This window comes from Gigantopelta aegis, chromosome 10 (assembly GCF_016097555.1).
Source record: "Gigantopelta aegis isolate Gae_Host chromosome 10, Gae_host_genome, whole genome shotgun sequence".
NCBI classification, from domain to species: Eukaryota; Metazoa; Mollusca; class Gastropoda; order Neomphalida; family Peltospiridae; genus Gigantopelta; species Gigantopelta aegis.
The window spans coordinates 11,201,464-11,229,261 of record NC_054708.1 but is presented as its reverse complement, the minus strand read 5'-3'; the positions used below and the strand labels follow the sequence as shown (position 1 = coordinate 11,229,261).

Sequence of the window (27,798 nt, the reverse complement as noted above, 5' to 3'; positions counted from 1 at the left end):
TTTGTCATACTGAATGGGTTTCTGGTCATCCTGGTGCGTGTAATATCTTCAAATACATTTTTTGTTAAGCCTGGAAGGCACTCACCGTAAAAACGAAGGTCAGTGCCTTTTAAACGCTTTATCAAACAAAAACTAAACTAGTTTCAATGGACTGTAACAAATCACAAGCTGAACATAAATGGATGTATTTAATTTATTGGTATGAACTCATGCATGAAATGATCTCACAGGTAAAACTAGTATATGGAATTATGTTAGTTTAAATAGACGTCTAAAGAAGTACATATATTTTCACACACACACACACACACACACAAATACACACACACACACACACACACACACATCCATCCATCCAATCCAGTCATGAACTAGTATACCTTTAATTATGGAGGAGGGGGTGAGGGGAAAAATATGTGCAGAAAAAAGGTTTACACCAATATATATTTGTATCATGGATATAAAAGGGAAGTAACTCTGTATCAGTTTTACTAAATCACCAAATCCAAAATCTGATTACTGGTAATAAATTGGTTAGTTAAATAGTGAGCAATCAACTAACCACACTGCATGGCTTGAAATGACTGGCAACAGTATTTATTCAAAGCAAAAACTCAATATTCCCTCTGAAATGGTTAATAACCCTTTCTTGTATGATTGGCATTTAGTGGTAAGGATTGTGGTTGAGACCGTCAAAGTGGTAGATGAAGCGAAGTGAATAAAGCTAGAGCCTGTACAAACTGTACATTAATTAAAATATATAGCCTGTCCAAATTATGGATCACACAAAACATATCACAAGTCATAGGCTTGTTTACAACTTATATTCCTTGGTATATGCAGATGCTAAGAGACTTGCAGAGAGGATGCTTTGTTGTCTAGCAGAGCCTAAGAGACCTTTGTGAATTAGGCCCCCGTTTTTAACCAGTACAGCAATGTGCATTACATAAATCATGATGCCCCAAATTTACTTTTCATTCTTAATTTCAGGTGTATTAGATTTTTAAAAAATTGCATAACCTATTATGTCCATTTCAATGATGTCCTAAATTTAAAGCACAAATAAAATATAGATTAAGTACAAGAATTCTGTGAATTAAATGTCTCGCCTACCATAAATATTTTGGTGTACTGTGATCAACATTCATAGATGCAATCAAATGATCACTCACTTTCAGAGATTTTCTTTTTACATTAACACACACTCAGTTATCTACCTTGCATACCTAATCATCACCATCTACATTCAGCACAGCATCTTCATTCATCACAGGTTTCACTTTGGCACAGACACATACATTGCTTACTCGAAGCATTTTATCTTTCTCGTCCAAATGAGGGAATGTGAATTTCCCAGAAATGTCAGAATGACTTTCACTAAAAATAATAAATAATTGTGAATCAGTTGTGACCCTTAACAAGTGAAATTTAAGTAAAGTAGGCATCAAAATAAGCTGTGTATCCTGTAACCCATATACAGGTGACCACAAAATTCAGGCCTGGTATATTTCCTCTAAAAGTCCCTTCACATAAACATACTGATATTTTGTTATTCATTTGTATCAGTGTTCTCAATGTGCTGATACTTGCATTTCTTGTATTTGAACAACATTTAAATGATCAAAATAGAGGGGTGAAGTTTTTATTTAAATATGTTTTGTAGACAACAAAGTACTATTCTCAATTTTTTTTAAGGGGTTTCCACGAGTACTCAGGCATGGGCCAAAACCAGCAAAACTCGAGTCTGTTCACAAGAGTTGATTACCCATGCAAGGAAGAACAGAGTCATTTAAATAAAAAATATGATGTCATTTTGCCACATGCTTGCCGCCAGTTACATTATAGGGCAATGAGACATGGAGGGAAATCAAAAGTCGAATGTATGGTATGCAATACAATGGCATGATTTGGCATCCATATTTAGCGCTGGAAATAAGATACATAATGCTATTTTACTTTATTCCTTAGTCTTATCATCTAATGTAAGTGTTGGGTACTCGGGTCTGGGTCGAGTTTGACACTAGAGTATTTTTACACTTGTGGAGGCTCTAGTGGTAACCTCCTGGTGACCTGACCAACCGTTCTCGACTTGTTTTGATGCCTTTAAAGGGTAGTAAAACATTTCTCCATGTGTGATTTACACACTGCGAACACTGGCTTTAAGTAACATATGGCACCACAAAATGGCCTGCTGGTCTTCTAATACTTCAGGCTACAGATTCAAGTTGAAATACATAATCAGAATCACTCCTGACACATTTTTTCTTCCCCTTCGCCAAACAGTATTCTCAATGTTTTCAATTTTCATGCACACACCCAATCTTCAAGTCTGAAACAAGTTGCTTTCCAACAGTATATGCTTGGCACTGTCGTATTTTAAAGCCTGGTTGAAAAACAGTCTCAAGTCCCGCAGTGTATTCCGGTCTTCGCGACCATTGCGTTTGTACTTCTTCCGTCTCAGAATTTTATCACAGAGGTAGTGAATCCATAACACGTTGCTATGACTGTTGAAAGGTTTCCAGATGTTGCTGAAAAGGAAAAACAACACAGGGTTATTCCGAAACACACAAAACACACAAATAAATATTATTAGGGATTTTGTGAGACTTGTGGGATGCATGTTATCCAAACAAAGTGTCCAAGCCAACCTTGATGAATAACCACAGCAATCAGCAATATTATTTTTTTAATCACAAGGGTTGTAAGACAGGTCTCAACACTTTTGCTTAACATGACCACCATCGATAACCTAAGATATTATTGCTGCAAAGTGCTTTCATTCAATATACTGTCAAAAGACGATTTATTTTCAAAACAATTCTTTTTTATCCTACTGCCCCTTTTCCTTCTCTTCTTTCAATTCCATCTTATTGCTTCCCGATCTGGTAGCACCTCCTAGCTTTCAGCTTGTTTTGCTAACTTCACATCCCAGTCTACGTCTCTTCAATTGCAACAGGTGCTTGTCTCTTGTGGCCCTCTGTGACACACCAAACATTTCCCATCAGCTTTAGATCTGGGTTTAGTCTGACCGCTTCAGAGAGTGTTCATTAATTACCTCTGGCACTGTACAGTAGCACATTTAACCACCTGCCAAACTCCCCTACCAGTGTGACCATTGTTAGTTCCGTGGGTCAGACCAGCTTTATTAGCAGCAGAGAACAAGGATGCTAAGTGGGTGCAGGGAAGTACACAGAGACTGCACGTCTCATGGAGGAAGTTGAGACGGGTAATGGTGTGGACAGCTAAGAAAACAGAGTCAGAGGAAACGGATAGAATGGGGTCAGAATAGATTGAAATCATGGAAGAAAATGAAAGGGTTTTTTTTCTTCATATATTAAAATAATGGCAGTTAGAATTGTAAGTGAAAAAGATGAATGAAAGTGTGAGCCAGCTTTGATAAGATTTGAACCACTGTCATCAGCTTGACTGTCCAGCAGCTTGTGCACTGGACCACAGAGCTCATTCAAAACCTACTTATTTTCTTCCTTCATCTTCCTATAGATGTCAAACTGATAGTCGCCTGTGCCTTCATACAGACTGTCATCTTTAGCCAAATCACAGAACACAATACATCCATCTGAAAAGAGAAAATAATTTGTCCGTGTACAGCTGTTGAGCCACATACAAATATACATAAGTTTACATCTATTAACTCTGAGGATCAGTGTTGTCTTGTAGCTCATCAAAGCAACAATTAGCTCTTCATTAAAGGCGCAGACCCTAGTTTCAGCCCGTAAAAATAGACCCAAAGTTTAGTTAATCTACAAACCTGCAACACATTTGAATAAAGTTATAACATTGAGAGGCTAAAGTCTGACGTTTAAACGGGAAGCTACCATCCACAAATAGACTAGAGCTTGTCTCAATAACCATTATTTCTCAGACTAACGTGCGTTTTTAGAATTATGAAAAATGCATTTTGGGATATTACAAAAACCTGTGTGACCAGAACTACTTCAGGTGAATGAAAATGAATATTCTGAATAACAAAATGTAAGTACTTCTAATTTAAATCATTAAAAATGTCTTTAATAGTGAAAAATATGCTTTAGTGTTTAAAAACTAGGGTCTGTCACTTTGAGCCCCGTTTCACAAAGTGATATCAGCACTAAGATCATGTCGCGCTAAGACAGCTCCATAAAATGCTCATCACTGTAACAATTGTGACGTGGACCCCATGATTAAAAATAACTAAATGTCGTGAAGTGGTTTATAATCATACAATATAAATTTATGATTATAAACCACGACAGTTAGATCGGTATCCAAACGTAAATAAACAATTAATAATAATGCGTAAGTAACAAATAATATATACTGCTGTAAACTGCGTTATTATCATGGATATTTTAGAACGTTTTGTACCTGTCACTTCATGTGTCAACAACTACAGGGACTTGTAACGGGGGACGGTGGGACGAGGACAAATGTGTACATGTTGTTTGTCCTACTCTATATAAATAAATGTTAAAATCTGGCTTGTGCCCCCCCAACTAGAGTCGACACTGTGGCCTTCTCACTAGAGATTGTGCCCCCCACTCCAATTATCATTCCTTCAGCCCTGGTTCAGCCAGTCTGTAGTACTAGTATCTACAAGTCTGCATACAATGTCATTCCTTCAGCCCTGGTTCAGCAAGTCTGTAGTACTAGTATCTACAAGTCTGCATACAATATCATTTCTTCAGCCCTGGTTCAGCAAGTCTGTAGTACTAGTATCTACAAGGCTGTATACAGCCCTGGTTCAGCAAGTCTGTAGTACTAGTATCTACAAGTCTGCATACAATATCATTCCTTCAGCCCTGGTTCAGCAAGTCTGTAGTACTAGTATCTACAAGTCTGCATACAATATCATTTCTTCAGCCCTGGTTCAGCAAGTCTGTAGTACTAGTATCTACAAGGCTGTATACAATATCATTCCTTCAGCCCTGGTTCAGCAAGTCTGTAGTACTAGTATCTACAAGTCTGCATACAATATCATTTCTTCAGCCCTGGTTCAGCAAGTCTGTAGTACTAGTATCTACAAGGCTGTATACAATATCATTCCTTCAGCCCTGGTTCAGCAAGTCTGTAGTACTAGTATCTACAAGTCTGTATACAATATCATTCCTTCAGCCCTGGTTCAGCAAGTCTGTAGTAATAGTATCTACAAGTTTGTATACAATATATAACATCAAACATTTATTTAACACAACAATCATTGATGTTAGCTAAACGTTTAAGTCTTAGACATGAGGTTATACCTGTATATCATGTATTTACTATTGCCATGTTATAATACTGTTAGGTACTTTTATTATCACTTCGCAACTCCTTTTTTAATTCAAAAATATAGTTACGTTGCACTTTTTTTAATATATATATATATATACTCTTCAAAAGAAGAAACGCAAAACCACATTGTCGTAACATTTGGAGAATTGATTTAATTATTGAATGGTGAGTCCGATAATTACCAAATGTTGCAGGATTGTTCACAATTCACTCTAGTCCATTGTGAGCAAGTGATAGGACACACCACCAAGGTCAAGGTCATCTGGAGTCAATACCGGGTGTGGCCTCCGCGTGTGTTGACAACTGCCTGGCACCGCCTGCCCATTGAAGCAACCAGAGTACGGATGACGTCCTGGGGGATGGTGGCCCACTCGGCCTGCAAGGCTGCTGCCAGCTCGGGCAGGGTCTGGGGCTGTGGTTGTCGCTGTCTGAGGCGTCGGTCCAACTCGTCCCATAGATGCTCAATTGGGTTCAAATCCGGTGATATTGATGGCCAAGGAAGGACATTAATGTTGTTGTTCTGTAGGAAAGCCGTTGTGAGACGTGCTGTCATGTTGGAACACTGCGTTGGCATTGGCCATAACTGGAACGATGTGTGGCCGGAGGATCTGGTCAGTGTAGCCCTGTGCATTCAGGTTGCCCTGCACGTGGACCAGGTCAGTTCTGCCAGTGTGTGAGATGGCTGCCCACACCATGACACTACCCCCGCCGAATCTGTCCACTTCCTGCACGCAGTTTGCCGCATAACGTTCACCACGACGCCTATACACGCGACATCTTCCATCATGACGTCGGAGCAGAAATCGGGACTCGTCACTGAACCACACCTGTCTCCATCGCAGTTGAGGCCATTGTCGATGAATCTGGCACCACTGCAGTCGGAGTCGACGCTGTTGTGGTGTTAAGATGACACCTCGAACTGGACGTCTGGCACGAATTCCTACCTCACGTAGGTGGTTCCGTACGGTCTGGTCGAATATCCTGCGCAAACCTGGTATTGCTGCGGCTGTGGAGGTGGCAGTAGTCAATCGTTCCCGAAGGTGGCGTACCCGGATGTAGCGGTGACCCGTGGTCGACCGGATCTAGGGAGGTCACGTGTTGATCCATGTTGCTGGTAACGGTCCCACAGTCTGGAGATGGTGCTTGGGGACACATGGAATGCCCTGGCAACGGCCGTTTTGGATTCGCCTGCGTCTAGTCGGCCGATGGCATTGTTTCTCTGCGGTTCACTGAGACGTGGCATGTCCTGGATTGTCAACTGTCGGCCAGATACAGAGGCCAGGCAAGCGAACACCCTGCACTTTTATACTGTCGGTGTTCATGTTGCACGTGCAGACAACGCACGTGCAGTGGTGACATGGTTTGCACGTGGCTGCGTTTTTGCGAATATTCACATTTTGGAACTTTATTGTACAGTAGCTGCGTTTTATCGAATGTAACCGTGGGAATGTGTTTGGGACATGCAATGACCTTATATTCACAAAGCATGAACCGGTAGGAAACATAAAATCGGAGTTATAACCCATTTGTACCCTTTTGCGTTTCTTTTTTTGAAGAGTATATATATACAAATGTAATTAATTATAATATATAATCCTTCTTTATGAATACTATTTGTTGATATTATAGGACTTACAAGTACAATATGTAACACTGTAGTTAAGTGGCTGTTATTCTTTATGGTACTGTACAGGTTGGTATAAAGTTTAAACACAGCTGTCTATCACAATTCTACTTTTATTAAAAGGTATCCATATCCAAAACATTGCAAGGCTGGATTCCAAGGAAATAAGGTGAACCCATTTTTGTCTGACAAACTTGATAGAAAGTTGCCTTTGTGCCCCTCTTTTGAAGGAAAGGTTTGCCTTGGTGCCCCTCCAACTTGCCTTGGTAACAGTCGCCGTACCCCCAAAAAAATTAAATTTGATCCCTGCTATCCTGTCTGTGGGATGATGTATGTAAACGATCCTTTGCCACTAATCCAAAAAAATACAGCTGGTTTCATATCTAAGACTATATAGCAGAATTACCAAATGTTTGACATCCAATAGCCAATGATAAATAAATCAATGTTCTCTAGTGGTTTCGCTAAACAAAACAAACTTTCCTTAGTCTGGACAGCGTGAAGTTTATGACACTGACGTGGACCCCGTAACTGTGTAACCACAACTCACCCTTCCTTAGTCTGGATAGCGTGAAGTCTATGATACTGACGTGGACCCCGTGACTGTGTAACCACAACTCACTCTTCCTTAGCCAGGACAGTGTGAAGTCTATGTAACCACAACTCACCCTTCCTTAGTCTGGACAGTGTGAAGTCGATGTAACCACAACTCACCCTACCGTAGTCTGGACAGTGTGAAGTCGATGTAACCACAACTCACCCTTCCTTAGCCTGGACAGTGTGAAGTCTATGTAACCACAACTCACCCTTCCTTAGCCTGGACAGTGTGAAGTCGATGTAACCACAACTCACTCTTCCTTAGCCTGGACAGTGTGAAGTCTATGATACTAACGTGAACCCCGTGACTGTGTAACCACAACTCACTCTTCATTAGCCTGGACAGTGTGAAGTCTATGATACTAACGTGGACCCCGTGACTGTGTAACCACAACTCACTCTTCCTTAGCCTGGACAGTGTGAAGTCTATGATACTAACGTGGACCCCGTGACTGTGTAACCACAACTCACTCTTCCTTATCCTGGACAGTGTGAAGTCTATGATACTAACGTGGACCCCGTGACCTGTGTAACCACAACTCACTCTTCCTTAGTCTGGACAGTGTGAAGTCGATGTAACCACAACTCATCCTTCCTTAGTCTGGACAGTGTGAAGTCGATGTAACCACAACTCACCCTTCCTTAGTTTGGACAGTGTGAAGTCTATGATACTGACGTGGACCCCGTGACTGTGTAACCACAACTCACTCTTCCTTAGCCTGGACAGTGTGAAGTCTATGATACTGACGTGGACCCTGTGACTGTGTAACCACAACTCACCCTTCCTTAGTCTGGACAGTGTGAAGTCTATGTAACCACAACTCACCCTTCCTTAGTTTGGACAGTGTGAAGTCTATGATACTGACGTGGACCCCGTGACTGTCTAACCACAACTCACTCTTCCTTAGCCTGGACAGTGTGAAGTCTATGTAACCACAACTCACCCTTCCTTAGTCTGGACAGTCTGAAGTCTATGATACTGACGTGGACCCCGTGACTGTGTAACCACAACTCACCCTTCCTTAGCCTGGACAGTGTGAAGTCTATGTAACCACAACTCACCCTTCCTTAGTCTGGACAGTGTGAAGTCGATGTAACCACAACTCACCCTTCCTTAGTCTAGACAGCGTGAAGTCTATGATATTGACGTCGCCCCCGTGACTGTGTAACCACAACTCACCCTTCCTTAGTCTGGACAGTGTGAAGTCGATGTAACCACAACTCACCCTTCCTTAGTCTGGACAGTGTGAAGTCGATGTAACCACAACTCACCCTTCCTTAGTCTGGACAGTGTGAAGTCTATGATACTGACGTGGACCTTGTGACTATGTAACCACAACTCACCCTTCCTTAGTCTGAACAGTGTGAAGTCTATGTAACCACAACTCACCCTTCCTTAGTCTGGACAGTGTGAAGTCTATGTAACCACAACTCACCCTTCCTTAGTCTGGACAGTGTGAAGTCTATGTAACCACAACTCACCCTTCCTTAGTCTGGACAGTGTAAAGTCTATGTAACCACAACTCACCCTTCCTTAGTCTGGACAGTGTGAAGTCTATGTAACCACAACTCACCCTTCCTTAGTCTGAACAGTGTGAAGTCTATGATACTGACGTGGACCCTGTGACTGTGTAAACACAACTCATCCTTCCTTAGTCTAGACAGTATGAAGTCTATGTAACCACAACTCACCCTTCCTTAGCCTGGACAGTGTGAAGTCTATGATACTGACATGGACCCCATGACTCTGAATCTCGAAGTGCTTGTCACACAGCCTGCAGGTGACAGTCGGATGATCCACCTCACACACCAGCACGTTGCCGATATGCAGGTCTCTATGTTCGAACTCAAGACTGTCCTCGGCTACGGCTAGCGACATGCACACCTGCTGCAGGACACTCTTAGCCTGGAATGGGTTGTCAAACTGAAATATAAAGTATTTATATGATGTATGAAATATATTTGGAGCTTGAACTTTTTTACATGCCCCTATACCACTAGGGAAAAGAAGGAAATGTTTTATTTAAGGACACACTGAACACATTTTATTTACGGTTATATGGCGTCGGACATTGATATTGAGAGAGGAAACCAGCTGTCACCAAATCATGGGCTACTCTTTTTCAGTTAGCAACAAGGAATCTTTTATATGCACCATCCCACAGACAGGGTAGTACATACCACGGCCTTTGTTACACCAGTTGTGGAGCACTGGCTGGAACAAGAAATAGCCCAACGGGCATCGATCCTAGATCCATCGCGCATCAGGCGAGTGCTGTACCACTGAGCTACGTCCCACCCCTCTATACCACTAGGGTGTCGTGCATGTCCTATTTGGAAGTGAAAGCTGAATGATTTAATTTTTTAACTGATACTTTTGTGAGAAACTGATCTCAATGCAAAAATTTAACATTAAACTTTAATGCAAAAGTTGAGGAAAGAAAGAAAGAAAGACATGCTTTATTTAACGACGCACTCTACACATTTTATTTACGGTTATATGGCATCAGACGTATGGTTAAGGACCACTTCATGGGCTACTCTTTTCCATTAGCAGCAAGGGATCTTTTATATGCACCATCCCATAGACAGGATAGTACATACCACTGCCTTTGTTACACCAGGTGTGAAGCACTGGCTGGAGGGAGAAATAGCCCAATGAGTCCACCGACGGGGATCGATCCTGGACCGACAGCGCATCGAGCAAACGCTTTACGACTGAGCTACGTGCAAAAGTTGAGGCCACCGTTGTTACCACCGTCGGAAAAGTAATGCCTATATCTCACTTTTTTAGTTTGTAAAGACCGGACAAAAATTGTAAAAGAATTTTAATTTTAGGTAGGGAAGGGTTCCTGGAAACAGTTTTTTTTTTACAGGTTCTATCTGAAAGACAAAACCTACCTGGAAGAAGTTTGTTTTGTCTAACGACACCACTAGAGCACATTGATTAATTAATTATCGGCTATTGGATGTGAAACATTTGATAATTCTAACATATAGTCATCAGAGAAAGCCCACTACATTTTTCTATTAGCAGCAAGGGATCTTTTATATGCACCATCCCACAGACATGATAGCACATACCACAGCCGTTGATATACCAGTTGTAAACATACTTGGAATGACTCAAGATCACGTCCACCATCCGCAAACTCAAACACCATGAACAGTTGATCATCAGGAAAAATATCTGTAACAATTCAACAATATTTATTAACCAATAAATATGCGGTTTTGGGATCAGCCAACAGGCCTTTCTCTACATTTTTCAAATACAAAGACATACATCCAAGATGACAAATTTAATCAACTGATATTTGTAAATGAAGACAGCAAAAGGAGAGAGAGAGAGAGAGAGAGAGAGAGAGAGAGAGAGAGAGAGAGAGAGAGAGAGAGAGAGAGAGAGAGAGAGAGAGAGAGAGAGAGAGAGAGAGAGAGAGAGAGAGAGAGAAAGAGAGAGAGAAAGAAGGAGGAAGAGAGAGAGAGGGAGAATAGGTGTAACAGTTAAAGTATAAAGTGCACTGTAAAAACCAAGCTTTTAAAATAGCAGCTAGATTAGAGCCAGTGCTAAAGATGTTATCAGTATACCCCGTTTTGAAGTTAGAAAAGTTTAGTGGCTTAATTTGTGGGGGAATTTTAAAAGCAATAAGTAAAAATATGTTACACATGGTTGGACAAAGTTGAATGAATTTCTGAAGTTGCTTATATCCCAGAGTTAAAAGAAAATTATATATATATTGGTGGCTTGTTGTGATTTTTAAAAACAGGATACATTTGGATTTTTTAATTGAATTCATACACGCTAAACAGTGTTGTCGCATGGACAGAATCAGCCTCTGGATCAGGTTCTGGGATAACCTCTGCCATTCATCTTGGAGTGCCTGCTCAAGATGCCAAATGTTGTGGAATTGACATTGTTGAAGACATCGTCCTAACTCACCCCACAAATGCTTGATTGGAGAAAGGTCAGGGGATAGTGCAGGCCATTCCAGGACAGGGATGTGTGCATTTGCCAAAAACTGCATGGTTAATCTCGCAGTATGCGCTCTTGTATTGTCCTCTTGAACACCAAACTAGGGTACAACAACTCTTCGCAATACGTTATCGATGTAATACTTGGCTGTTACCCTTCAATGGCATACATGCAAAGGTGTTATGTGGTGATAACTGATTCCGCCCCAAATCATAAGACACTTCCGCCTACCCATCTGTCAGTTTGGACAACACACTCATCATGATACCATTCTCCACGACAACGCCAAACACGTAGTCGTCCATCAGCATGTCTAAGATGAAATCGAGATTCGTCTGAAAACAAGACACCTCCCCAATGGTGTCTATTCCAGTATTGATGACGATTACACTAATTTAAACGTGCATTTTTGTTACGTTGAGCAAGAATTGGACCAACGTAAGGACGTCTAGTGTGCAACCCTGCTGCTTGTAAGCAGCGTCTTATAGTGTAGGCGATAACTGGCCCACGTCTCCCTTGAATAAAAGGTGCTGTGCCCGCAGTTGGTTGTGTGCGATCACATAGATGTGTGCAGACGATGTGACGATTTTGTCTTGGTGTTGTAATCCTCTGTTGGCCAGATTGTGGTAGATCGTGAGTGGTTCCAGTTTGTTGTAAACGAGTAAAAAGTCTCTATATTTTTGAATGATGGCATCCAAGATGTGCTATAGCGTGATTTGATAATCCAGCATCATGCATCCCAACTGCTCTTTTACATTCTTGTGGTGTCAATATGGGCACTGTCATAACGTTTTGTCACATAAAGCCATAGTAAACAATTACTGTGGCTTTTATAGGCAGTGATCTGAAGTATCACAATGTTCACGCAGTCACATGTTGCCTGTTAATTTTTACAAATGAGACATTTGTTGCGTTTTGGTTGCCATCTCAAGATTGTAAGGTTTTATGGTTTACTGATAAAGTGCATTCTTGTAAAAGTGCATTATTTTGATGCCCTAATGGTAAATTAATAAGTGACAGCATTTACAGTTCACACTATGTGTGCATTTTCAGTTTAAAACATAATATTGACGATACCATGGTGCATTTTCAATGGTGTACAGTATATATGTCCCTTGCAAAATTGGTGGTATGATTATATAGAACCATCTTAACAATATTCTTGCCTGGTCTGTCATTTTCGGATTTCTTGGCTTTGTCAAATGCATCCCACTGTTTCAGCAGATGAGCTGGGTACGAGCCTTGCACACAGGAAACACTGTAGAGAAAACACAAAATGTCCATTACATATGTACCACCACCAGAATGTAACTACATTGATGTTCATAATAATAGGTTTGTTTTGTTAATCATCAGCTATTGGATGTCAAACATTTGGTAATGTCAGTCGTACATGTTTACAACATACCGTTTAACCTCACAGAAGTTTTGGGTGTTTGGTGTGCCAGTGGTAAGTGTTTACAACATACCGTTTAAACCCCACAAGTTTTGGATGTTTGGTGTGTCAATAATATATGTTTACAACACTGTTTAGCCTCACAGAAGTCGGAGTAGTTTACAACAAGAAGTTTTGGATGTTTGGTGATTCAGTGGTATGTGATTACAACATACTGTTTAACCTCACAGATGTTGTTTTTTAATTTTCTGTCCCCCACTCGACCACTGGCCATGCCAGAGATCGGGTGTGGGACAGACTTGCCTGAACCTTAATTGGATAGAGACACGATAATAGACTTTAAGCTACACTACAGAAGTTTTTTGGGGTGTTTGGTGTCAGTGGTACATGTTTACAACATACCGTTTAACCTCACAGAAGTTTTGGGTGTTTGGTGTGTCAGTGGTACATGTTTACAACATACCGTTTAACCTCACAGAAGTTTTGGGTGTTTGGTGTCAGTGGTACATGTTTACAACATACCATTTAACCTCACAGAAGTTTTGGGTGTTTGGTGTGTCAGTGGTACATGTTTACAACATACCGTTTAACCTCACAGAAGTTTTGGGTGTTTGGTGTCAGTGGTACATGTTTACAACATACCGTTTAACCTCACAGAAGTTTTGGATGTTTGGTGTCACTGGTACATGTTTACAACATACCGTTTAACCTCACAGAAGTTTTGGGAGTTTGGTGTCAGTGGTACATGTTTACAACATACCATTTAACCTCACAGAAGTTTTCTGTTGTGTTTGTTGGATTCTTCCTCAGATTACTCAGCTCTCTACAACAGAAAAATATCAATCAATTAATTACTCAATCATGTCTTGACCAAGACAAACCTACAAGTGAACACTCAAAAAACATTAACTAACAATTTAATCTAAATATACATACCTTGATATCACCACTTCTGATAAAATCTCTCCAAAATTCTTTTGAGGTTCATCATTAACTTCTTGGTTACCTTCAATTGGCACGATCTAAAATAAACAGAACAAATTTACACGATACAAAAAATATATTACACTTAAGCTTCAATAATATATTCAACCAAAAGTAAAGAAATCTTGAAACAATGTTTAATGGTTAGAAATAGTACTGATCCAGACTTCAATACAATATGGGGGCAAGACGTAGCCCAGTGGTAAAGCCTTCACTTGGTGCAAGGTCAGTGTGGGATCGATCCCCATCAGTGGGACCATTGGGCTAGTTCTCGTTCCAGCCAGTGCACCACGACTGGTATATCAACAGCTGCAGTCTGTACTATTCTGTTTATGGCATGATGCATAAAAAAGATCCCTTGCTACTATAGAAAATGTAGCAGGTTTCCTCTCTAAGATTAAAATTACTTTACGGTAATTGTCATAAATTTTTTGTCTGTTGCTTTTTCGTACACACAACGCTGCTTGTTTCCTTTGATGTCCAGTGTGCAAACTGATCGTTGTTTTTATTTATATGTGGGAAAAAGTATGCATTTGGAAATAGTGGAGATAGGTGCTGTAAAATAAATAGGGGTGTAGAAAAATAAAGGAGGGTGGCAGAACGTGAAAGGAGGGTGGCAAAATCTAATAGTGGGGCGGGCCCCCCACTTAAATGGAGCAGCAACAACACTGTATAAATTCACCTGCTAAATCCACAAAAGGATCGCAGGATATTTTTTAAGAGATTGATGAGTGTACGATGATCTCATCTGCCGTTTAGCTCGTGATTCTGATTTTAATTACATAATGCTCTAAAATATATCCGAGGGCCTCACACCATCCCAAACCTTTCCTTCACCCCGTGCGGTCTTATTTCCAGCAGGCCATGTTTGTTTTTTAGCAGGACTGGCATATCAAAAGTTGTAGTATGTATAGTCCTGTCTGTGGAAAAGTGCATTAAAAGATGAACAAAGGCTGCAAAATAAGCATCGTTACTTTGGTCAGGCGTTAACAAGACATCATCATTTTGATCAGAGTAGTTGGGCCCAGACTCACTATAACTGACCAATCAAGCACTGGCAACACATGTCTTCTTCAATGAAACAAGATTTTTGTCTTCACGTCACAAATGGTCGTCAAGTCCAAGTGGGTAACATCCAATTTTTTTTAGTGTATTTGATCTGTGGATCCTGAAATTCTGTGGGGGTTTTGTTTTTGTTTTTTTGCTTCTGTTGCTTACCTTAATTGCAACAGACTGTCCATCCCTGGTTGCCCGAAAAACCTCACCAAAAACACCCTCTCCTATTTTTGTTATGGTCTTCATCACACTAAAAATAACAATGAAAAAATAATACAAACTCTATATAAATGAGATACAGGGCTCGAACTTAAGAATTTGTCTCCCATGTCAATTTAAAAACAAAATTGCTGTTGTTAAAACGGCCCACAGATGGCAATTTAAAGCCTGCCCATGGCAACTGATAAAAAAAAAGAAGACTTTTGCTCTAGTAGTGTTGTTAAACAAGACAAAACTTTTTGGTGTATAAGCAGCAAGTTTTATCAGGGCTAGCTCTATCACTGGCCAAATTTGTCAATTGCAAATTTTAAGAACTGGCAAATTTTATTCTAATTCGGTACAAAAATATAACCTAATAATTGATATTTCGTTGGAAAATAACTGTAGTTTTTGCATTTTTGGAGATAATTTGATGAAATATTCCACTCACCCATAGCTAGCATTGTTTATAAACTAACAGAAATAAGTGGTTGGAAATTACCAAGACGAAGTTACCCGTTTAGTAAACATCCTGCACATGGATCACAACAACGAGAACATTTCACAAACTGGCCTCTCAAAAACAGCAAGCACAGACTTGTGAGAACTAAAAATCTGCATAATCCATTTATGGGTTACGCAAAATAAATTTAGGTTATACAAAAAAAAATTTCATAACTCCTCATGTCCATGAAAGTTATGTTTTAAATTTAATGTGGGAACGAAAAATAAATTACGCAAAATTGGAGTTAAAGGTTGTTTTGTTTGACAACACCACTAGAGCACATTGATTTATTAATCATCGGCTATTGGATGTCAAACATTTGGTAATTTTGATATATAGTCCAAAAAAGGAAACCCTCTATATTTTTCATTTGTATAAGCATACTGGTGCAAAGCTGGCATGAACTCTGCGGGCATAGGCAGCCACTACTCTTATCAATATGTTCCATGGATTTACACAAATTATAAAACAAAACTTTTTTTTATTAAAAAAGATAATTTATTCCAAAAACATGTAGAATGCATGTCCCTTTATCCATGACCAGTATATTCATAAAATTTTGGTGATTTCACATTTTTACATCAGGAAACATTTTGTTTGCAAAATCGTGATTAGCGATATTTCTAGTCAATTGATTAGCAACTACTGTTTAATGTTTTAAAATTGTGTAGCAATCTCTGAAACTTGCTTAGCGAATCGCAGTGTGATACTTAACAAAATACTCCCTGTACTTGCACCTGTATATAGTTTCTGAGAAATAAGCTGTAAGAAAAATTATAATATCAAGTTTAGAACACAAGTAAATTATGTCAACATCTTCAGAAAACATATACACTTTGATCGTACAATTTTCAAACATAGATAAACTTGAGCAAAAATACTTTGTATGCAGTATTAAAACTCACCTGTTTGGAATACATTTGTTGAATGGAATGAAATTTGTCTGTTCACAAATGTCATAAATCTTGGCTTTTGGTGACATAGGTGCTTTATCATTTTTTCCTGGAGTAAGAATTTCCTAAATTAAACAATACAATTAGGTAGAAAAATGTCGGAATTAGCTGTCTGCAAGTATGATTAGGATTCATAATTAAAACAAATATTAAAAATTGACAGTCGTACTAAACTTGAGAGTAAATATCAAATTTAATTCCTATTAAAGACTGAAATGTAACCAATCAAGACAATATGAATGTAGGTAATGTTGTTTTATGCTATACATTGCAATCTATCTTTATGTTAAAACTACATGTGTATACATGCAGTTTGTCAGTACATATCAACGTAAATATAAAGATTAACTGTTGTAGTAATAAATAAAAGCGTCCAATAGATGAACAAACTCTGCCAAGACTGCCGGGTTTCATGGCTCACCATGTCCATTGCCAAATTAACCAACTGCCACTTTTTATATAAAGTGGCTACAACATTTAGTCTTTGTTGATAAAATTATCCTTAAAATTAATCACATTTTAATAGTTTTTACAGAAATGCTCTACATACCTAAAAACTAGCTAAACAAAAACGTGTTTCAGAGAGAAATCGCCATAGTTCCAATATGAACTGCCATTGGTCGGGGGCTTCACCGATGGCAGATAAAAATGACGGCCGTCGATTAAAAGGACTATTTTTGTTTTTTCATATTTGTTGCAGACATTACCGATTTAAAACTGCTGTAGGCAGACTTACACTGCCCGAGGCAAAAACATTTCAAAATTGCTGTAGGTAATAAATTCTAAAGTTTGAGTCCTGTTATTACTTACTGCAAACGACAACTCATGCACAGATGAGTTCTGTGTAATAGAATCACAGGAAGTGCAATGGAGGTGCTGCTTGGGGGATGATGGACAATCGTTTCTCGTACTATTTGCCGTCACAATCTGCGATGTCGACATCTCATACTCGCTCACGGAATTGACCGTTTGGTACGAAGCTTCTCGCTGTAAGGACAGGTGAGCCATGGACAGCTCCATCAGACTCATTTCATCCTGGGGCGTCCTCTCGTTGATCCACTCCTCCGCTACGAAGTTGTCAGTCAGCATGTACAGACTCTCCTCGTCTCCCCGAGCGGGGGACGAATTGTCTGCATCTTCCTCAGAATTGACATACTCAGAGTCGTCTTCCTCTTCATCTTCTTCTATATCACTGAGGTCGAAATCTTCATTGTCCTCATCTGTGGACTCTGATGACCCCACCTCCTCTTCTTCTTCTTCCAGCTCGACAACCCCTTCATCGACAGAAACACCGCGATCGCAGTCATATGCTCCACGATCACTTCCATCGGCAGAGTCTCCGTTCCTTGACCGCACAATCGGTATGTTGTTATTTCTTTGATTAGTCATGTCATACATGAACCTGTCTTTGAGCTTCTGAAGGTGAACCACACAGGTGAGCGGACTGGTCACTGGCTTCGAGTCTGTGCTGTGAAACACCAGACTGTCGAATAGATCCTGAGACTCCTGAAAGCGATCCGCAGGACTAACGCTTCTCGGCCTAATCTCTGGCGGTGTTAACAACTTAGGCATCTGTTTTTCAAAACCGTCTACTACACTTTCCCTGGAAGCATCAGACTGATGGAGACTAATGTCGGAGTTCCCAGTAATAAAAACCGACTGGTTTGACAGACTGGAAATGATTTCAGACACACCCCAGAGAGCCGATACCGGAGACAACACTTCACCGGGTACAATGTCAACCTGACTGCTTGCAAGAGGACTCTCCACATAGTCGATCACAGAAATATTGACGTCCTTGATTTCTGTACTATTTATCATAGGTCTACTTTTTCTGCACGGTGTGCTGGTTTCAACAGAAGACTTGCTTGCTCTTTTCGACTGGTTACGTCCTTCATGATTCGATGTTCCCAACTCAACCAGCAGACTATATTCATCAAATTCACTGAAATTCACACTATCTTTTAAAGCGCTTGGAGACTGTAGCGACTGTATCATCTGTTGACCATTGCATGTTTTCAGACATTTTCTTCTTGATAATGTAGATGTTTTTTCACTGCCGGTACTTGCACAACTATCCTGCAAGATTTAAGCACTAAAGTTTCAACAACAGACAAAAATGTGCATCTAGGTGTACCATGCATAGACACAATAAGGAAACAATTACAAAATTCTGAGTTTGATTTCAGCAGTCCATATATTTTTAAAATGGTAATTGTGGCACTTGGTCAAAACAGTGATATAGGACAGCTGTACCATTTAGCTATAGATTGCAGCTAGGCTTCAAAGACTACAACAAAATTACAGATTTAAATGCTGATTTTTTTCCTCTTGTCAGGCAACACCGGACACGCCGGGTACCCCATTTATTCATCAAAAGCCTCCCTATATATAACCAGGTTCTCGTTGAAGTTTAAAATATAGATGTACATAGAGGTGTTTGTGCTTGTATTATAATAAATTATTTAGTGTATGCTTGTGTTTTTGTTTTCTTTTAATATATTTAGTGTATGTAAAAATTATTTACCAGATTCTAACCTGGTTTGCGGGCTTGGCCTCCAAAGCTACAAGCCGGGAGGTCCAGGCCTATTTTTTTACATTTTGTGCACATTTGACCAATAATTATCACAGCTGATATGTAGTGTCGAAGGCGTCATTGCACGAGGCAACGACCCCTTCGAAGCACCAGTGTTTCAAGAATTTTTCTCTTCTATTAGGCCGTTCTAATGTGGCAAAATATTCTGTAACGACCTAAATAAATGCTAGTGTTGGGAATCGGTTGGAATTTCACCACCGATCATCGGTTATAATTGGCTTGCACCAAACGATCAACTTTCGATAATATAATCAGTTAGAATGGTAAAACATAAGAAAGATTTTAATTATAAGCAATGTGCACTTACTGTCATGTTTACCGGGATCTAACATGTAGACCCTACAAATTGATAATTTTACCTTTTATAACTAATTTAATATCATTTTTCTTTATGTACACATGAAAACAAACACATTTACATTAATTCCATCATCTAAGCTGGAGGAACAATTACAGTCAATATTTCCCCAAACCATCAATTATTGGTCTTTATAATCAATAATAACTGCATACCTCTGACAAAGATAACATGCCGGTACATTTGCGTTTTTCTCGTTTGCCTTTTCCTTTGAACTGTTTCACACATTGGTTTTCTTTGTCGACACCTCGGTTGCGAGACTGTTTTCTGTATAAAGAAGAAGAAATAATTTTATCAATTACATGTACTGCTGAATGACCATTTTAAATTAAGCATAAATCAATAATATTTAAACAAACTTCTGTTTCAAAGCAATTATTCTTTTCAAAGCCAAGAAAATTTGACACAAAACGATTGAGAGCAGTAGATCTAACAGCATTATGTGGACTCCCATGTCCAGGTGACATTTCATCTATAAATAACAATTTAAATATCAACCAATTACACTTCGCCTTTTATAGCGTTATTCGGGAGCATACAAATTCTAAAAAATATTGGGCGAGACTATTTATGCAATAGCCGAACTTCTTGGTCTATTTCAACACTGAAAAAACAGGGGGAAAAGTGCAATAATAAACTCTGGATTGTATACTAGTATAAACAGATTTTATGGCTATACCATCACGGTTTTTTTTTTCATCTTGAAACTAATTTTATATAAACAAAATTATGTTGCAATTAGTTTCCCAAATCATTTCGTATACCCTCGGTATAATCTCAAATGTTTTCAAATTCTTTTCAAATCACTGGCATGATTTTACAAGTAAGGTTTTGATTGGTCGAATGAAAGGTTAACTGGATATGAGCTCCAACGGGCTGCTGTTAGATCCACATGTAATAGTGGAGCTAATTTTAATTAGATTGTCCATCATCTTGAACTGATAAGATTTTAATTAGATTGCGGATCCCAGTTCTTACTATTTATAAACAAACTAAAGAACAGGCCCCGTGCTTATAAACCTTAAAGTCTAGACCTTAATAAAGTCCAGACTTTAACGTCATGGCAACGCCATTCAAATAGCATTACGTTAAAGTCTGGACTTCAATACTTTTAAGTTTTATAAGCACGGGCCCTAAAGAGAATAGCAAACCAATACATTGGTCCATTTTCTTTACATCTACACAACCCATCATAATTTACTGCTACAAGCCTATGACAACTGTGAGAATAATAGTTTCATCAATCGTGCAAATGTAGTTTGGCGAAACAAATGTTCCATTTGCACGTTAAATATAGCAGGCCTTGAAAAAGTGGGAGAAGTGACTTCACCCTTCTCAGGAAAAAGGGGAAAAGTTTGATAAAAATAGACGAATAGAACACTTATCAATACATTTTCATATGCAACTGGATTTTTCACGAGTGCGACCAAAAATTACTACCAAGTCGCACTCGTGCGACCAAACAAAATAACTAGTTCTGTTGGTTGGAAAGTGGCCACTGCATTGACGCATACTATGAAATTCATAGTCTTAAGTTATAGCCAAGTGACCCAATGTTTTGTTAATCTGCATGTGATTCACAATAGAATCATAATGCTTGGTCTGGTGACATCATCAATTCTGAGAAAAATACCACCCTTTGGCCTACTGCGCTAAGGCTGAAAAGAAACAGCTTTCGCTGAACATATTTGTTAAGCAGTAAGTTTAAAATTTGAGATAGGATAGGATAGGATAGGATATCAAAATTATAATTATGTATACCGATTTAATCGGTTTTATTAGGATTCTCGTCTGATGACGGTTAATAATAACCGGAAACGAAATAATGCCAAACGACTACAAAATTACGGTAACACGGTTCAAGACGTTTCTTACAAATAGGCCGTATTTTCTACATGGATTCATTTGCAAGTCGACTTTTAAACATGTTCACGATTTTAAAGACCTTTAGTTTAAAAGCAAGTGTAACACAATACACGTGGCATTGTTACATTTACTTTAATTTTAACGCAAAACCTGAATTGTATGTCTACATACAATCTGATCATCATGTCAATGTCTGGAAAGTTCTGACCCAGATACGTGTACTTTTCATCGATTGGCCAATATTTATAATTCGGCATCATGTGACCGTCGTAGAAGGTGAAGGAGAGAACTGTTACAGTTACCGTCATTCTGATGGTCGTGGAAGCTTTGTTGTTAATAAACTTGTATTTACTCTGTTGTTTCAATTGTGATGTTTTATATCATTAATATCAAAGAATAAATTAGCTTAAAAAAAATATATAAAAAAATATAAAATAAAAAGTACTGGTAGAACTATAATCATTACATTCTTCTATAGCTTACAATTAACTACTATAGTATTCATTGATGATCTGGGGAGTCAGAGATGGGAGCCTGTGGGGTGGTGGGGACATGTTTTGGTCCCCCCATAATTTGTTTACAAATATGTTGGTTTTTTCCATCTTTATTACGGATTATATGTTTAATTTTTACTCAAAATTGCTCTCTTTACCAGTTTCAAAAATCTCTCACTCGGAAACACTCCTCCCTCAGTGGCGTAGGAAGATGCCAAAAAGTGTGTGTGTGTAGGGGGGGGGGGGGGGCACACACTTTTATATTTACACACTTTTACACTATTATAAAGCAAACTTAAAGCAAAATATCTGAAAAGTGAGTGGACATGCCCCCTTCTCCCCCCCCCTCCCCTCTCCGCTTCCTACGCCAGTGCCCCTGTCTGCATTTTGTACATGATGACCACCATCCCCCTTCCAGGAACGTAAAAATTATGTACTTTATGGATGCCCTTATGAATATTCATCAGCGCTCCAAACTTATTCCTCAGTGCTCCTAAAATATGTAACTGTGCACCTAAAATTAGAATGTTAGGAGCACAGTGCTCCTAAAACATTTTTCAAACTTTGAGCCCTGATTTTATAATGTTTCGCCATTTTCTATGTTCAATCAGAAAGGTTATACACTCGGTTCGAATATTAATATTTTGTTATCAAATACTACTACTTCCGATAATGAAATTTAAGCAAAACAATTGAATATTTTCAGGGGTGCAGAAAGTACTCGACCGCTCACCAAATGCGAGTAAAAATTCTAATGGATGAGTTAAAAACGGCAACTAGTAGTCCAACAGCTGATCTATCTTTTTGTGACAGACTGTATTTTTAGTTTTTTTCATCGAATCTGTGACTCTGCATGCCAAAATTTAAAACCATTCAAACAAACGGTTTACATTGTTAAACAATAACGTATTGTTCTATAGGCTGACGGACTAGCAGAAATTCTGGCGGGCCAGTAAATTTTAGTTCGTTCTGGTCCTGCTGGTTAGTGAAATATTTTTAATTTCTACATCTCTATCTTTTTGTGACGGACTGTATTTTTAGTTTTTTTCATCGAATCTGTGACTCTGCATGCCAAAATTTCAAACCATTCAAACAAACGGTTTACATTGTTAAACAATAACGTATTGTTCTATAGGCTGACGGACTAGCAGAAATTCTGGCGGGCCAGTAAATTTTAGTTCGTTCTGGTCCTGCGGGCTAGTGAAATATTTTTAATTTCTACACCTCTGATTTTATTAAAAATGCAACAACATTAAGTAACTGATACTTGATGTGTTGTTATGTAAAAATTAAATAATTAGTATTTTCTAGATTTACTAAGATTAATATTGCCGACAATTAAGCACCGCTTGACTGGTCACTGCAAACGACGCACCATCCACTTTAATTTGATGTACAGTCTGGCGGCAAAGTTAAACAAAAGAGCAACAAGTGTTAACTCAGCTATGACACTAAACAAGTCAGTGTCTTGACATTGCTGTGTGATTACATTTTTAAAAATGGATTAGGTCCAAAACATCACGATTGATTTCTCACAACTGCTAATAACCCAGTGACCTGAGCCAAATTTCACCAAGAAAATGTTCCACTTTACCGGCTAAATCAGCCGCAGCTAAAACACTAAAACAAAATGGATGACCTGAATTTGGTTTGCATAATCCATAAATGGTGTTTGCCAATTTTCAGTTGCATATACTGAATGAACATCATAGCATGTTTAGCTAGGCATCATTAAAACACGATTCTCATTCATCATGAAGCTTGTGAATCTAACTGAATCAACATCATAGCATCTTTAGCTAGGCATCATTAAAACACGATTCTCATTCATCATGAAGCTTGTGAATCTAACTGAATCAATATCATAGCATCTCTTGCTAGGCATCATTAAAACACGATTCTCATTCATCATGAAGCTTGTGAATCTAACTGAAACAACATCATAGCATGTTTAGCTAGGCATCATTAAAACACGATTCTCATTCATCATGAAGCTTGTGAATCTAAAGAGTTAACCTTTAGAATAAATCATGTGGAGGGAACATTTTATGCACATTCTAAATGTTTAAAAAAGCACCAAAGATTGTGTGTTCAATGGAAACATACTTTATAATCAATAGTAGAAAAAACTAAATGATCATAATGATTTATATTATATAACGTTGTTTATTTTTAAAACTTCTTCTCCCTCGCCAACCTAATCCATACAGGTCCTAACAACCTCTGTATTATACATAAATGTAGGCAAAACTGAAAATAATACTTTGAATTCTTAGGCACTGATGCGGTAAGCTGTTTGTTTCTGTTCCGTGTCTGCCTGTCTGAGCTGGTGTCACAATAGTTTCTACTTCGTGTCTGCTTGTCTGAGCTGGTGTCACAATAGTTTCTACTCCTTGTTTGCATGTAAGAGCTGGTGTTGGAATTCATCGAGTCCGAGGCAGAGTTCGAACTGCAGCTGAAAACATCCTCCTTGCTGTCTGACCCTGACCAGTTGTCGGCCAAAACAACACGCTGGCGATGCCGTCCATACTGCTTAATGGTCATCCGGTCATTTCGGCCCATGGTTTATCTAAGAAAAGACAAAAAAACAATGGTCTTAAACAAGGGCTAGCTCTGTGTGAGCAGAAACATTTGCCAAATCATCTATTTAAACTTAACAAAGTGCAAAAACCCAGTAATTTTCTAATAAAATAACAATTATGACATAAAATGTATTCACCAAATTGAAATAAAATTACCCAATTGTTTTTCAAAATTAGCATTTGGAGAATTTGGTGACTTCCAAAGCTAGCCCTGATATAGTGAAACCTCCCAAAACTGGACCCTTTGTAAATCAGAATTCTCTCATAACCAGACATTTTTCAGTCATTTTTTAAATATAGGTACAGAACAAAACCTCTCTAAACCAGATACCTCTTATAACCAGACTTTTTGCTTGGTTCTTTGGGTGTTTGATTTAGAGGAGTTTCACTGTATATAAATTTGTTACATACCAACATTTGCATATATACTCTTCAAAAAAAGAAACGCATAGAGCATATTTTTCATAACATTAATTTTGAAATAACACAATAGTGAATGTTTTAGTATTATCTTATTCTATAGCTAGTGGATATGATATCATGCAATTCTGAAGCTGATAAAACGCATGATTTGACGTCAGCACGTGCAAATATGTTTTTCACAATATCCATAGTAATGGTTGCAGAGCTCACATTTATCATGTACAAATCATGCACGTACAGCACGTGCACTACCCCATTGAGTTACATTCACACACACATTATCGATAGTGTCGCTACGTAACGTTTTAATTATGCCCAGGCTGACAGAACCACAACGTAACAACGCAATTGGCCGATGGAAGCCGGTGAATCGCAATCAACAGTTGCACGTCTTTTCAACGTATCTCAGAGTACAATATCTAGGCTTTGGCACCGTTATCAGCAAACTGGAGTGTCACGTGACCTCCTTAGATCCGGTCATCCCAGAGTTACCACACCGGCGCAAGACAGATACATACGTCTACGACATTTACGTGACAGATTCCTAACTGCTTCATCATCAACTTCTGCCATACCTGGGATGCGAAGAATATCGGACCAGACCGTAAGAAACCGTTTACGTGAAGCCAATATCCGAGCTAGAAGCAGCTAGAAGGATAATTTTTACCGCGCAACATAGGCGTCTACGGCTTACATGGTGCAGACGTTGTCTGATATGGCGTCGACAGCAGTGGCGAAGAGTGGTTTTCAGCGACGAGTCGAGTTTTTTGCTTCAACGTGCCGACGGCAGAGCTAGAGTTTACCAACGACGTAACGAGCATTATGCCAATAATTGTGCGCGGCAGGTGGACAGATATGGAGGGGGGAGTGTTATGGTATGGGCGGCCATCACTTACACTGGCAGAACAGACCTTGTACATGTCCCAGGTCATCTAACAGCCCAACATTACTGCAACGAAATTCTCCAGCGTCACGCCATACCTTTCATCAATGCAGAAAATGTCATCTTCCAGCTCGACAATGCACAACCACAAAGCGCACGTATAACAACAGACTTCCTGAATCAACACAATGTCGGAGTGATGCCATGGCCTTCAAGATCACCTGATCTTAACCCCATCGAGCGCCTGTGGGATGAACTAGATCGACGTTTACGGCAAAGTAACCCTGCGCCATAAACGCTACCCCAGCTGCTCCAGGCTTTGCAACAAACATGGGCTACAATTCCCCAGCCTGTGATTCAAGCATTATTTGATTCCAAGTGTAGGAGGTGCCAAGTCGTCATTGCTGCTCATGGGGCTCATACTCGATATTAGTGTGACCTTGATACGGTGGCCTAATCCTGTTGATTTGATAGACCATTTCATTCCAAGTGATGATCTGATCATGTTTAACAAGTTTCAATTTTATTGCTCTGGTATTGAGCAAAGATATGATGCTATAAATTTGCAATCCAATCCTAACATATACCAGTTATGCGTTTCTTTTTTTGAAGAGTATACACTGTATTGATCAAATAAAGTTAATCTGCAAAATATTACCAGGAAGATTAGGACTGGTGTAGTTGATGGCTAGGTAGAAACTTTTTTATTTAAATTTTAATGCCCAATGTACATAAATTTACAAAATGTTTGTATACATGTAGAAGATGTTCATGTGCAGGTGTTGGTATTTTTCTCTTCTTTTTTTTTTTGGAGGGGGGGGGGGGAGAGGGGATGGGAGGTGGGCTATAAATAAATAATGTATATTTTATTTTAGAAATTTCTTTTAGGCATTTCTGATACATTCAAATAAACTTCTGTGGGTGACTGCAAATTGTATTCTCTCTCATCAGAAGCACATTCCACAACACCTTTAAAAAACGTTTATTTTAATGACACCAGAGCACATTGATCAATTAATCATCAGCTATTGAATGTCAAACATTTGGTAATTCTGACACATACCAGTAGTCATCAAATGAAACCTGCTACATTTTTCCCAATGCAGCAAGGGATCTTTTATATGCACTTTCCCAAAGACAGGAAAGCACATACCACAGCCTTTGACCTGTCCACAGCACCTTTAGGTCACACTCGTGATCATGTCTGGAAGTCTTAAGCAGGCCTTGTAATTTAAAATATATGCAGGCAGACTAGAAAAAGCCTACCTAAATTAGCTTTTAAGGGGATAGGCAGGCTGTTTTTAATTGACTGAGAACAGCTCATTTTCGGTGGGCCTCCCTAAAAATATGTTCACTCAGCAGTCTGTATTTTAAAGCTAATCATTTTTACATTGTATCTTAGGCATCGAAATAACTTGAGAACAGTTGTTCAGTTTACCAGAGGGCATGTTCCCCCCACCCCCCACCCCCCCCCCCCCTCCAGTTCCTACGGGCCTGAATACCAAATACAGCTCGTCAGGTAAAATGGAAATAACAGTTGACATGTATTATGGGTATCAGTAACTATATGCTGCACAATAACATGTACTGAAGTTCAACTGTCCAAATAAAAGTTTTTTAAAAAAACAACTGGATAGGACTAGGGTACAACACTGTAACCAATATCAATTATCATGTCATCAAATGAAACCTGACTAATCGTTCACGGCGTATTTCGAAATCCTAGTACAGAGGGATTCAAACAACATGTTATTGTGCCTGAGCATAGTAAATTTGTTAGTAGAATCGCTTATAAAAAATAAATATCCGACAAAATAACACCACGAAAACATATCACAATCATAGCCAATGTTTGAACTTCCACATTAGTGGACACTAGTAAAAGCGGACTTTATGGTAGCACCTTTCTTTTTTCTTTTATATAGACTAAGTGGCATTCATAATCATAACACTCTTATTGGATACCACTTTCTAATGCATTAGTTCTCAACACAACTATTTTGATGGCATCATATCTTTTCCTGATCAAATATGGCGCT

At 39.0% G+C, this 27,798-nt stretch overlaps 1 protein-coding gene across 2 annotated transcripts; it reads right to left on the bottom strand.

Annotated features, from left to right (window-relative positions):
* Positions 1–179: 179 nt before the first annotated feature.
* Positions 180–27,798, bottom strand: LOC121383939. Of its 2 annotated transcripts, none has more exons than XM_041514045.1 (13): positions 27,663–27,798; positions 24,135–24,440; positions 19,667–19,778; positions 17,368–18,636; positions 16,510–16,622; positions 15,064–15,151; positions 13,798–13,883; positions 13,622–13,684; positions 12,632–12,723; positions 10,609–10,682; positions 9,185–9,416; positions 3,475–3,577; positions 180–2,528 (listed from the first exon to the last, which is right to left on the bottom strand). In XM_041514045.1, the coding sequence occupies exons 2-13, from the start codon at positions 24,431–24,433 to the stop codon at positions 2,324–2,326; spliced, it is 2,736 nt and encodes a 911-aa protein (XP_041369979.1). In that variant the 5' UTR covers positions 24,434–24,440; positions 27,663–27,798; the 3' UTR covers positions 180–2,323. The 2 variants fall into 2 exon arrangements, with proteins under 2 accessions (XP_041369979.1, XP_041369980.1); XM_041514046.1 differs by having other exon boundaries at positions 17,368–18,586; positions 19,683–19,778.